This window comes from Etheostoma spectabile, chromosome 14 (assembly GCF_008692095.1).
Source record: "Etheostoma spectabile isolate EspeVRDwgs_2016 chromosome 14, UIUC_Espe_1.0, whole genome shotgun sequence".
In the NCBI taxonomy this organism is placed as follows: Eukaryota; Metazoa; Chordata; class Actinopteri; order Perciformes; family Percidae; genus Etheostoma; species Etheostoma spectabile.
The window spans coordinates 13,776,516-13,789,839 of NC_045746.1; the positions used below are offsets into that span (position 1 = coordinate 13,776,516).

General features: G+C 39.3%; 1 protein-coding gene and 1 long non-coding RNA gene across 2 annotated transcripts in view; both read right to left on the reverse strand.

Annotated features, from left to right (window-relative positions):
* Positions 1-1,211, reverse strand: part of LOC116701708 (uncharacterized) — an 18,483-nt gene extending 17,272 nt beyond the window's left edge. Inside the window, exon 1 of the long non-coding RNA XR_004334989.1 lies at positions 1,202-1,211. This is a non-coding gene — a long non-coding RNA (uncharacterized LOC116701708). The remainder of the gene's footprint in view (positions 1-1,201) is intronic.
* A 1,821-nt stretch (positions 1,212-3,032) lies between these two features.
* LOC116701681 (transcriptional repressor scratch 1) lies at positions 3,033-13,040 on the reverse strand. The gene is made up of 2 exons (XM_032535539.1): positions 12,557-13,040; positions 3,033-6,871 (listed from the first exon to the last, which is right to left on the reverse strand). Exons 1-2 carry the CDS (start codon positions 12,678-12,680, stop codon positions 6,096-6,098), a joined length of 900 nt encoding a protein of 299 aa, XP_032391430.1. The 5' UTR covers positions 12,681-13,040; the 3' UTR covers positions 3,033-6,095.
* Between the last annotated feature and the right edge of the window lie 284 nt (positions 13,041-13,324).

Genomic DNA, 13,324 nt, shown 5'->3' on the forward strand with positions numbered 1-13,324 from the left:
TCTGTGTGTGTGTGTGTGTGTGTCTGTGCGTGTGCATGTGCATGTGTTTGTGTGTGTGTTTGATTAAAATGTTAGATTTTAATTGCTAATGTCGTGTCTAATATATGAACAGTGAAGCTGATGTCAGGGCATTGTCCTTAACCCCTTGCGACATAATGTGTGTATGTGCATAATGTGTATGTGTTTGTATGTGTATTAAATAAAACCATTTTTAACATGCAGTTCAATATTTAGCAAAAATCCATTAAGGTTATAAATATGGATTTGGATACAATATATTAAACTAAATGTATGCTATTTTAACAATGTAATAATGGTAATGAGATAATTTTCTGGAATACATTGTTATAAAAAACCTTTAAAACCCTGTATGTTATTAACACAAACTCTACAGCAACAGAGAAAGCTATTACAATAAGCACCATAGGCAAAAACAATACAAAAGGCCTGCATTGTGTAGCATGTGGGCTTAAAATAGCAAAGCATAGAAAGTATACACTGAATGTGTACTGTATGAAGCACATAAGGTGCAAAACATCATGAGTTGCTGCCACCACAAATTGATTAAAGAGAACTTTCAATTAAATTAAGCGCATGCATATTTTCTTGAAGTGCAAGTGTGGTTTCAATCAATTGGATTGGAAAAAGAAAAGGAGAACTGTAAGACACGAAACACCTGTTTTTTGGCCATACATGCTGTTGCTGCATATTTACAAGAGTCTCTACATAGTTGCTTGTTAATAGGTGTGAGAATATGTGTGCCTTTGCGTGCGGTGTGTGTGTGTGTGTGTGTATGAAAAGAAACCTTTGTATCAGTATAAACTGATGATTTAAAACTCCTTTTAAACCACAAGTTGGTATTTCAGTTTATGGTATCATTAACAAGTCTACGGCCATGCTAGCTTCTCTGAGGTAGTTGGCTTCATCATACAACAAGACCACATCAGCTTTAACTCCAAAGTAAATTTAGCATCACTAATCACTCTGCTCTCAACATAGTTTAGTTAAATATGGTCTCTATAACACAGTAACATAGATCACTATTGGCCTCATGGAGGATCCCATTGAACGGGATTGGCCACCATCTGCCAATACCTTACCTCTAAAGACAAATGACCTTCTATTAAAAGGTGATTGATTTTCTCCTATTGCTACTAAAAATATAGATTTTCTTATATTGCCTTTGGTTCACTAATGATACTAGTTCTAATATTCACTGGACCTGAAAAAGGGCTTTCCAGCTATAATAGCTACAGTCAATTTATGTGTGTGTGTGTGTGTGTGTGTGTGTGTGTGTGTGTGTGTGTGTGTGTGTGTGTGTGTGTGTGTGTGTGTGTGTGTGTGTGTGTGTGTGTGTGTGTGTTTTGTACAAACTTCTATAAAATCCATACTAGCATTATTTCACTTTGTTTTATTCTACATTATATTACAGCAGTCTGAACCGGTATGGATCTACTGTAAAAGATGGAGCATCACAGTTGAGTTTAATTTAATAGGAAATACATTTAAAAAAATTTGAAATGTTGCAAACACAGAGTTTTACCTACACAACCACTATTTGTTAACAACTGCAGTTGAAGAGTGCACTACTGCTACATCTTCTGACCTCATATATTTATCCTTAAAACACAACTATATAACAAGACACATTAGGAAATGCATTTAATATTACCCACATGGTGAAGACATTTCATCCAACTCACTGTTGCAGTATGTGTCCACTGTGTTAGTGGCCTTGTTAACATGTTAGGTGTTAACCAACTGAATTAAAGCAGTGCAGAATGTAAACAAAGGGAACGATTGCTAACTACAGTAAGTCCCTGGTTACCTTATGTTGGCATGGCATCTTTTTCTTTGCCTAATCAGATTGTTCAGCTAAAACATTAGTCATTAAAGAGATGTTTTGTTGACTTAAATCCAGCGCTGTGTCATGGCAGGGCTAGTCTTGCATTGCCAGACCTTCTTCCACAACACTGTGGATGAAGGTCTGTCTAGTCCACACAGAATTCTGGGATGGGAGAAAAATGGGCTCTGGTTTATTTGCATTTCTTTAAACCAATCACAAGTGTCTTGGGTGGCGCTGTGCGCCAAACAGTGCCTCTGCTAAATAGCCTTGGGAAGGAACTTGTTTTTGGTGGAACATGTTCTCGTTCAAAAGACGTTTTAGTTCAAGAGAAAACTCGGATTTGACAGATGGTCTGGCGAGCTGTATCGATTTACCTTGCAGAGATTTGAGGAACAGTTAACCGTAGGCCTCACAACACAAAGAAAGCGGAAGGTGAGAGACATCCGGTGGATCTTTCGGTGGCACCAGAACAATCCAATAAATAAATTGTTGTCGATATAAACTATGGCAGGGCCAACACACTCTCACTCCACCGCATCAAAAGGGCCGCTTGGTCAGGTGCCTTTGGCATTTGTAACTGATACAGAAAGTCTCATTTGGTGTCTAGCCTTTTGGTGTAATTTTTAGACGCTCTTGGTCTGAACGCTGTTTGACAGTCTGGGTCGGGATGTTCATTAAACTGACTTACAGCGAACAACAGCGAAGAACGGGACAGTTAGGTTTAGGAAAAGATCATTGGTGTGGTTACAAAATGTACATTTCAGTGGGACAAGAACAGGACACAAACCCCGGTCTCCTGGGTGAAAGTCCTCTGTTGTTGGACTCATCCACCACCCAACCGACCTGCTTATGTGGATTATCGGTCTTTTATACTTCTTAATGACGCTCTTCATACTATGTAATCTTACAGCGCTGCGGCCGAGCTACTGCTAAGACTGGTGCGTTCCATACAGATGCTAAAGGGTGATTACTGTGTTGGTATACATGATGCTGTAAACCGTACACAGTGCATCTAAACACACACTTCCCAAACAAAGATGACACAGAGCTAAATTAAGATCTGCAGAATATCCCTTTAACAAATACAAATAGGTAGGTGGATGCTTGTTACCACTAAAAAATGCATGAATATTAATGGGGATTGCTTTTGAAGGGTTCATTGAAAAAACAGCCTCTCAACACATGACATTTTTAAACTAGTTTTTATTTAGGAAGTGAAACAAAATGCCCAGTGTTGTCTTTGTGCTTTACATTGTTTCAAACGGCCACAAGAGGTCCCAAAACACCTCAAAGGAAGAACTTAAAACAAAGCAGGAAGCTCCAGAAAAATTCATCATCACCATCATCATCATCATCATCATCATCATCATCATCATCATCGTTGTCACTGTCACTCTATACTATACAGATCTGTAGAAATAATCGGACTCCAAAGTCACATCCGTGCTTATTTACAAAGCCTCTTTCCGGAAAATAGTCGAGTTTTTCTCTTAAAAAAGGTGTGGTGAAGATGCTCTCAAGCGAATATGTTGAAAAATGACACATGAGATAAAGGTGTCCTTTAGTACCTTGTGTCATTTTATAGCATGTTTCCATGTGTTATTTAAGGACAACTCTAACCTGTGTTATTTCAGCAACTTTGCTGTTGTTTTTACCTTTGATTTATTATAGTAGAAAAAGGAGAAAGAGGTTATTTCTACATACAAGGCATTGTCTACCTGAATCTAAACTCTTGAATTGTGCTACTATCTTTGAACAAAAAAAGTTGTAAGATATAATTTGTAGCAGGAAGTGCTTTTAAATAAGAATAGGTAAACTAGCTTGTGGCTATAGTAGGCTACAGTAGTTCATAGTAGAATCTAAGTGTTTGTTGATGCAGTCTGGTGCTGAAATATTGACCAAATGTCTTCTCTTCTTTTTCAACAACCCTTATAATTGCATTGGGGGTCACCACAGTAACCTCACAACCGCCAGAGATGATGGAAATAAAAAACACCCAAAATTGTTTTGATGAGTGTTGTTTGCTCCAGAGTCCTCACATGGAGTTTGTGAATCCACATCTTGTGTAGAGCCAGAACTGTTTTTTGATGGGATTAAAAGTGAGAAGAGAGCACATGACCCAATCTTAGGAGGAAATTTCTTTTCTTTTTCTTTATTACTGGTTAAAACCTCACAGGGGAAAGACAGGGACCTGCTCAATGACTGCTGAGGGTCCAAGAGCTCCACATTTAGCACCCGCTGTTGCAAAAATCTCAATTGTTCTTGTTCTTGGTTTTGTTTATTCATCCATGTTTCAGCACCAGAGGCCTATGGTAGTATCTTCTACTTTCTACAATATTTTAGAATAATAATACGAGGCAGGCAGTGCATAAACCATGTACAAAAAGACCCGTCCCGACCCAACCCAGAGCCCTCCACCTAAAGGAGTTGTGCCATCTGTGTGAATCCTTGGAAGCACCAACAACTTCTCATGCTTAGCTTTTTAAAAAGCTAATGAATAGGAGGCAATTGTTTTAAATAATATTATATACTACATTAGCAGAGATTGGAAAACGGACTCTCTCTCTCGATACTAATTTGAACTGTTCAAACACTTTACAATCACAGAAGTCACTGGAGAAAGCCTCAAAGAATCACAACAGTGTCACAATCTCTCCAAATACAGAGCTCTTAACCCAACCCTCCTTAACACTAACTTGGCTTGCTAACTCCCTGAAATTTCATTTCTCATAACTACATAGAATAGTGGTACTTGAAAAAATCAAGATGTTACAAGCAGTTATGACTCACCTCTCTTCAAAAATATCATGCATTATTGCTCTATTGGATATGAATGAAATATTGCCCAAGACAGAAATTTGCTTACTTTGCCTATTATCTAAGAGGTTTGGCAAAATATCCCAAAGATTCATAAAATTGACATAGATTCCATTATTAAGCTATTGTCATTTTTTGCATGCATTATTTTTTATAATTAAAGTGGCGGACAAAAGTAAAAAGGTATTCAGTAATCAAAAAGTGTCAAATGCTTTGGCATATTTGTAACAAAGGCAATAAAGTAAAGTGCAAAATAAATACATCTAAAAAAACATGAGAATACATAAAAAATAAATAAATTAGGCAATAAATAGACATTAAAAAAAACCTTCAAAGCTGAATACTGTGTCCCACTGGCAACAAAAACACTTTTTTACAACACTTAAAAAAGGTTTGACCTTTTGAGGAAAAACTGAACATTTTTAATGTCCGTATCCTCCTCTGACATTGACAAGTAGAAATAATAGCGCCAGATTTAGGGTGGAGGAAAACACTGTTTGTTAAAGAATACTCTGGACTCTTGGCTCAGTGGGAGTTTTCAGCCATGGAAGTCCAGTTTTTCTCATTAATTCCCTTTTACGTCCCCCTGTTTATTGTCAAATAAAGCACTAATGCCAAAAATAAGTAAAAAAGAAAATAAAACAGCATGTATGTCTGTGTCCGTTTAAGACATTGGTTTAAAGAAAATTCACAAAAAACCTACCATGTAATGGAAGGTTTGTACTTTATATTTCCATCACAGTTCAGTGTGGATGTGTCTTTAGCCAGCACAGTATACAAGATGCAAAGCATGTCACTAGTGTAAAGGAAAAAAAACTTTACATGTACTTTGCTTACTTGCAGAGAACAAATGCAGTGTGCTTTCTTTGTTTTGACGCTTTATCTCCATATAAAGTCAGTCCAAGGTCAGTTTCACCAGGATACCAGATGTATCCTTAGATAATGAATATTTGTTTTAAAAAAAACATTAAATATAAAAGTTAATTGAATCTCTTTGCAAGAAAATGTGATTCATGCTTTAAACTCCTGTGATATTCCTGTCACAGAAAGAAAGAAGTGAGGGAGGAATTGTGCTTTAGGTTGAAAAAGAAGTGGGACGAGGATGGCTATGGACATAAATAGATCTAAGTTTCTTCAAAAACGATGAGCTAGATGTGGTGTGCTTTATTTATCTTCTTAGATACTCGAAACAGCCACGGAAGGAGATGTATCTTATCGAAGCAGGTGGCAATCTAAATCAAGCATCGAAAAATGTTTGCTCCAAATGTCCTCAATCTATTTTTGTAATTTGCCTCATGATCCTTACAGAGAAAACACTCCTCCCTTACAGTGCTTGGGCATACTGGTCTTCTTGTTGGGGAAAGCAGGAAAAGTAGGGGGTGAGGCAAGTCAAAATCTGATTAAAATAAACAAAAAAAACTTTCTAAATCCATCATTCCCCCAGTGAGCTTAGAGGGGAGAACGCCCCCTTGAAGCACGCCGACTCGTAGTGCTTGTTCAGGTAACTCTTGAGTGCAAACGTCTTGTCACATCGTTTACACTTGTAGTGCTTGAAAGCTGAGTGCGTCTGCATGTGAGCACGCAGGTTCGACCGATCTGCAAACGCTTTGCCACAGTGCGCGCACCCGAACGGCTTCTCACCCGTGTGCGACCGCATGTGGCCCTGCAGTAGCCATGGCCGGCTGAATGCTTTGCCGCAGACGTCGCACTTATGCTTGAGGTCGTGGGTCAGCAGGTGCATAGCCATCGCAGGCATGGAAACGTAGACTTTTCCACATGTGGGGCACTTCTTGGCCATCTTGCTGTCTATGCTCCGGTGTGTCTGCTTGTGCCGGCTCAGATTGGAGGATGTGGCGTAGGTTTTGCCGCACTCGCTGCAGGTGTGCCTCTGAATGGTTCCTTTGGGGTTATCTGTGGATTTCCTCCGTGATCGTCCATCCATGATGAAAAACGCATCCACTGTGTATCCCTCGCTCACGGCTGCATCTCCGTTGATGTATCCACCAGCTGATGACGAAACTTCAGACCGCGGGCTGTCCGGCTGGTCCGAATCGCCGTGGATATCACCATGGATGCCAGAATAGGTGTCGTCGATGCGGCTATAGATGATTGATGGATGGTCAAGGGACGGTACTTTAGAGATGACCGATGAGTCACTTCCCACCACATCATCATAAGGAGATGGACTCAGATAATCGCTGACATAGCCTAAAGAGAGAGAGGAAGAGGTTAATCCTTTGACCATGACAAATATTGAAAAAAACAAAAACTGACTGGTTTGTAAATCTTTAAAAAGAAGCTAAATAAGCTCTACAAAAGTCATAAAAAAAAACAGAAAGGGAAAATGTTGCCTCTGTACAACAACTTTAAATCCTTTAATTACATCAAACATTCAAGTTTTTCCATGTTTTTGAGTATTAGGTTCCTTCAGGGCCAGCGCTGGCCATGCAAACACATGTCAGTAGAACTATCAGCCAAACAGTTGCAGTGAGTTATACGGAAAAAAAGGTTTAAAAATCTTTACAGGGAAGCTACATAAGTGCTAAAAAATTGTGCATGAGTTACTTTCATCCTCAAAACCCCAAGAGTTTGGATGTATCCACTACTATCAATACAATTAAAAAGACTTCATATAATTGTAAAAACACAGGCCACAAATCAAACTCATTCACCGAAGTTCATTCATTATTCAGAGATGCGACTTCACATGTTGTCTCCTGATAACATTAGTGATTACAGCCTGCTGTCTCTGGTTTCTAAATATCAATAGGCCCCCCAGTATTACATTAACAACGTACATTATGCTGCTAAGATGAACTTTTGTTTTCCCATCAACACTTCATCCAAAGAAAAAGTGGATACAAGAGATTCAAGTCCTCATCCACACACTAAGGGGTTTTGTCTTAAACACAAGTTGAGGTATTTACAGTGGTAGTAAAGTGCTTTTATGTCTTTGTCAGCAAGGAGAAGACACTTTCCTCTCCGTGGGAAATATTTTTTTTAATTTTTTATAAAAGGGTTCGGTGAGCATACTGTCTCTTCAACAACTACGCCTTGCCTGACAGGTCTACAGCTGCACACAGTCACACGTCTGAGCTGTCAAAACGTCAACTGTTGTACACAGAGCATCTCTATTTCAGCAGCTTGGAGTCTAGTGCTTTGCTCAAGGGCACAATGACATGGATAACTGGGATTTGGCCATAACCTTTCAGTCTCCTTGAGCTAAACCATATTTCATTCCTTAGCAACCTGCATATTTTTGCACAGCTCCCGACAAATCTGATCAATTACTTGTTGCCGTTTTATGATGTCAGCTGCTTCATTATTTCTGTTAATATTATTAGTATTGGTTTCTACACTCAACAGGCTGAACTCCAACAGACACAAGGAGAGTCTGGTAGCTAATACCCCCACAGCCATGACTCCTGTGGATCTATGTGGATCAATAGCTCTCCATTTCAATTAGCACTCTGTGAGCATTTAGACACAGGCAGCAGAGGAGATACTATTGCTGGTAATATAATTTCATGATGCAGTTCTGAGAAAAGCTCAGAAGTCGGTCGATAATATGATGAGAACAAGAGACACCGATAGATAGACAGGTAGAGAGGAAAGAGAATCATAGTGAGATGAGAGATAGTAAAGAAACAAAGAAATGGGTCAGGGAAAAGAGTTGTGGCACAGTGAGAGTGTGAGAGTGGTGTTATGACCAAAAAGGTGGTTAGGTGGTTTGGCAATACTGTTTAAAGCGCTCAAGCCAATATAACGTATTAAATCAAATGAAGACAGAGCAATAGAGGACAGACAATAGAGGGGGAGGAGGCAAGACAGAGGGAGTCGGAAAGAGGTGGAGAGAGAGAGAGAGAAAAAATCATGTATCATGAATATTCAATCAATGCACTCTAGAACAAACTACTGTGTGTGTGCGTGCATGCGTGCATGCATTTTGTTTGATAGAGCATGAGTTCATTTTAACCCTTGAGATGATGCAGAACTTCATAATTACTCAAATTAGCAGTTTCCCAGTAGAACAGACTTGTACTGGTGGACACTGAACAGCTCCACTGGAAGGGTCACTGCATTCAAAATGTTACTGGAGTACAAAAGTATCATCAATCTAATATACTTACAGTATCAAAGGTAAAATACTCACTCTTTTCAGAGTGTTATATTATTAATAATACATTGTATCATTGGATATTATTACCTAATGTCATTTGTCAACGTGTAGCCAATTTTAGCTGCTTTATACACAACTGGTTAGCTCGATAGTAATGCCCTGCATTTTGTTTCATAAGATATTTGTGTTTTACATGTGCATTCATAATATTAAAAGTAATTTCTAAGTAAAGCTATCAAGTAAATGTAGTGGAGAAACAGCACAAGATTTCTCTCTGAAATCTAGTAAAGAAGTAGAACAGTCAAGTTGAAAAAAAAATACTCCAGTATGTAAAACTACTTCAAAATTGTGTTACAATTTAGTGAATATACTTAGTTACATCCCACCACCAGCTAAAACTGCTGGCAACTAGAAAAATGAACAAGAAAGTGCAAAAAGTGCAAGTAAAACACCTATGTTTTACCTCCTCTAACCACTCACTGTAGTTTAGGCTGAGTTATAAGGATGCTAAATTCTTAAACTAAAAAACTTTGAGTAGATGGTGATGCTGTAGTAAAGGAAAGGGTCATTGAATTCTCATAGCCACTACAAGCTATTGCTTATTAAATCTATATCTGCCCAATATTAGTCACAACATTATCCTCAAGACCAGTGTGTTGGATGGGTGGAAGGAAGGACAGACCCCGTAAAAACATGGAGTTTGACCCCAGGTAAAAAAAAATCCTTGTACAGTAAGAAATAATAAGTTATCCAATGTTATTCCCCTGAAGTATTCAGTGTGTAGATAATGTTACCCCTGAACGTCTCATTGTCCATGTACCGTTGCTGTTTGTTTGTCTTTGTCTCTGGCCAACTGTCTCGATCCCTGTCTCGCTGTGTCAACTCTGTATTCATTTCAAAGCACTTAGCAGCATTAGCGCTTATAACTGTTCTTAATGCTTATTAAAGATTAAAGTGCTCTGCCAAACTGAAGCATCCCGCTTTATATGTCTTTGAAATGCAGAGAATTAGAAAGAGAAAAAAAAGATGGAGAGAGGTAATGAGACTGAAAGAGAGAGGGAGAGAGAAAGAGAGAGAGAAAGAGAGAGAGAGAGTGAGAGAGAGAGAGAGAGAGAGAGAGAGAGAGAGAGAGAAAGAGAGAGAAAAGCTGCAAGCTACAATTTAATTTTTGATCCAAACCAGCAGTAACTGACGCACGCGTGGACACTTGTGGGTCACTGACTGCCGTGTGTGTGTGTGTGTGTGTGTGTGTGTGTGTGTGTGTGTGTGTGTGTGTGTGTGTGTGTGTGTGTGATGCTGTGCACTCAGCTGTGCAAGCTGCCTGAGAAATGTGCAGAGTTGACAGAAACATAGCAGTGCGCGTACATTGATGTGCATGTGTATATGTGTGTGTTCGTGTTCCTGTGCATTGTGTGCACGCAACAAGCTGCAGTTGCTTCAGTCAAACTCTTGTTATATTTATGACAATGGTCGTCAGTCTTTACATGCTTGTCGCCCTGCTGCTGCTGCTGCATCATTCTCTGTTCACTCTGTCACCCGAGCACCTGGGATCTCTTCATCTCACATTTGACCTTGATACAATGTTAAACCACCAGGATGCACCAACAGTGTTGCACACTTCTCCCTGTGCTGTGTGGCAGCCACAATTTTTCCTCTAGTTCTTTAAAGCTGCAGTCATTAATCTTTTGCCACTAGGGGGCAGAAACAAGCAGAAAGACACAGCTCTGGCCATCTATTGCCCTTTAAAAGTGATATGGACAACGTGTTACCTAACAATTATATACATTATTTACACATTTAGCAGACACATGGCAATGTAATTGTCCCACCGGAGTCATGTTTTTAGCTACCAAATTTACATCGTTAAATATTCACTCTTGGGCGCCTGGGTAGCTCACCTGGTAGAGCGTGCCCCCATATTTAGATGTTCACTCTCCTTTGTGCTCTGATTTGGTCTCCATTAGTAGCACAATCGCAACATTTGACCACTTCTTCTTCTTCTTAATGGTGAATTGCTACTGTGTAATTGCTACTGGAGCATTACAGCCACCTATTGTCACCTGCCAAAATATCTGCCAGCTTATTTTTGCATCCGACCACAGTAAAATGGTACTTGGTGAAAACAAAAATTGTATAATTTAAATTCACCATTTTAATCTCAACTGCTGCTGCTTCCTCGCCTGTCATATTCACAAGTTGAAAAAACGTTGGTGGTCCCATAGCTTCAGCTGCGTAACTAAGATGGAAATTGCTCAGCGTGAGTAGTCTCCAGCATTCCACACTCAACTATTTCACTGTTATGTGCATAGCATCTGGGTACTCGTAGTGCACTGCATTTTGCTACTTTTTTCAGTGTAAACACACGTATGCACTCATGACAGTAAGTGTGTGAATTGAGACACAACAAGGGTTGATGAGACCGCTGATCCATTACAGAAAAAGTGGCAAACAAAACAAAATGATGAGCCAATAAAACTTTAAAAGCTTTAACAAAGCTGCACAGTTGGGAAGTCTGTTTGTGACTGCAAGCTTCCCCTTTTACATTAAACATGACATTGATCTAAGTGTTAATTTTTAAATATTAATGCATCTTTTAACATAAAAAGGCTGATGCATTTATGAAAGGACTAACCCCGGAATGCACACAGCTTCTGTTGCACCAGAATAAAAAACAACCTTTAAGAGCAAACTAAGACTATTTCCTCAATACTTGAACAATTCCACTGAACATTTGACCCAAATAATCCCCACTCTCACTGAACCTGTATTGTATTTGTGAATCCAAGTTTATACAGCACGTGGAAGCAAAGTGATTTAAACAATATACTGGGCAGCAGAACGACTGCATGTGTGCTGGTGACAAATGATGTAGCAACATAAAGATGTCAGGGCGCTTGTGTGCTGTAGCTTATCAGCTGTCTTCATAACTTCTGAGGATAATACAAGATTTTTTTTACTTAACTTGCAAATGTCAGCAACTATGCTGTGTTGAGTATGTGTTTGCTGCACTGTATTTCCAAGCTAAATAGATGAAACACCAGGATTACGTTTTCTATTCATGTGGCAACCAAATTCATTTTATGGTCATGAGAGTTCGGGGAAGCCAACAGCCAACATTAAAAAAGACTAATAGACTTTAATTTGGTGTTTTATATGATATTTGCCATGCTGGCACAGCATAAAAAAAGTGTATCCAGAAAGCCAGACCTTGCCATGAATTTCCATTTGAAAACACTGGAATTTCAAACGTGTTTAATGTAATTTCCATACAGGTTTTCATATGTTAATGTCAATTATTATATAAAAATCATCTTTATATTGCATTTTCACATAAAGGTTAGGTTTGTTCAACCACTGAGTCATGAAAAAACTCCCCTGATGAGCTCTGCCCTAACCTGTGCTGTGCAAAGGGTCACTGTGCATTTGTTTATATTCATTATATTACTTAAACAATGTCTCTTTTACAGCTCTGAGCATGCGGGGATTCTTAGTAGGTATACGATTTTCTGACTTCCTGCAATATCTCTGACCTGTTTCTCCACATAATACTGTTTCATGGAAATAATATTTGTAAGATTTTTTTTCAATGCCTGTGATTGATATATTTTAGGGTTGTGACCGGTGTTTGACCCTGTAATTCCTTTTTCGTCATCCTTCAGAAACAGTCATGACCAATGATTTAAAGCTTGAGATAAAGAAAAGCCCTGGATAATGTACTGTATATGTATGTGTGTGTGTGTGTGTGTGTGTGTGTGTGTGTGCGTGTAACTAACCTTTACCACGATGATTGAATTGCAGACTGAGTGCTTCTCTTCTGCTGTGACCATAGGAGCTCTCCAGCTCTGCAGCCGAAAAATCGTCCAATTTGACTTTCTTCACCAAGAAAGACCGAGGCATGATGGGACGGTAGTTGCTCCTATACTTATGCAATAAACACACACTCTTCTGTCTTCCAACCCGCTTCAAGCTTATTGCTGAGCAAAACCTATAGCTAAAACTCCTAATTGCTTGATTTGAATGATAATGCACTCTCTGGTTTCAGCTACTTAAGGTGCGCTCGCCCCCTCAAATCAAACAGCCTCGTAAGTGGAGAGGAGACATTTTAAAGATTTGACAAACCAAGCGCTTCTCACCTTCTGTTTTTTTTAACATTCCTAACATTTACTTTTGCTCAGGTGTGTCAATTACAGACTGATTTGTTATGGTCCTGGGGAAATAGTATGTTTTCCTCCAATAACTCGCCACTGGAAGACCTGTGGAGCTCTAAAAGGCAACAAAAAATCAGTTCCTGTTGGCTATTGCCACGAGGACAAAACGTCGCCCTTTTAGTGTTTATTATTGTAATTCCGTTTTTTAACAAAAATAAAGAAAGACGACCATTTTCTCTCTCGTTCCAAGCCGTTGCTCTTCAGTACGAGGAAAGCTCCCAGCAGTTCTGTGCTTGGCTCTAGACGGTCTCGTGGTTTCAGCACCGGACAGCTCCCCTCGGCGCCACAATGTCCTCTCCTCTTTCTCCGCGTGCCACAGCCAACCGCCTCCAG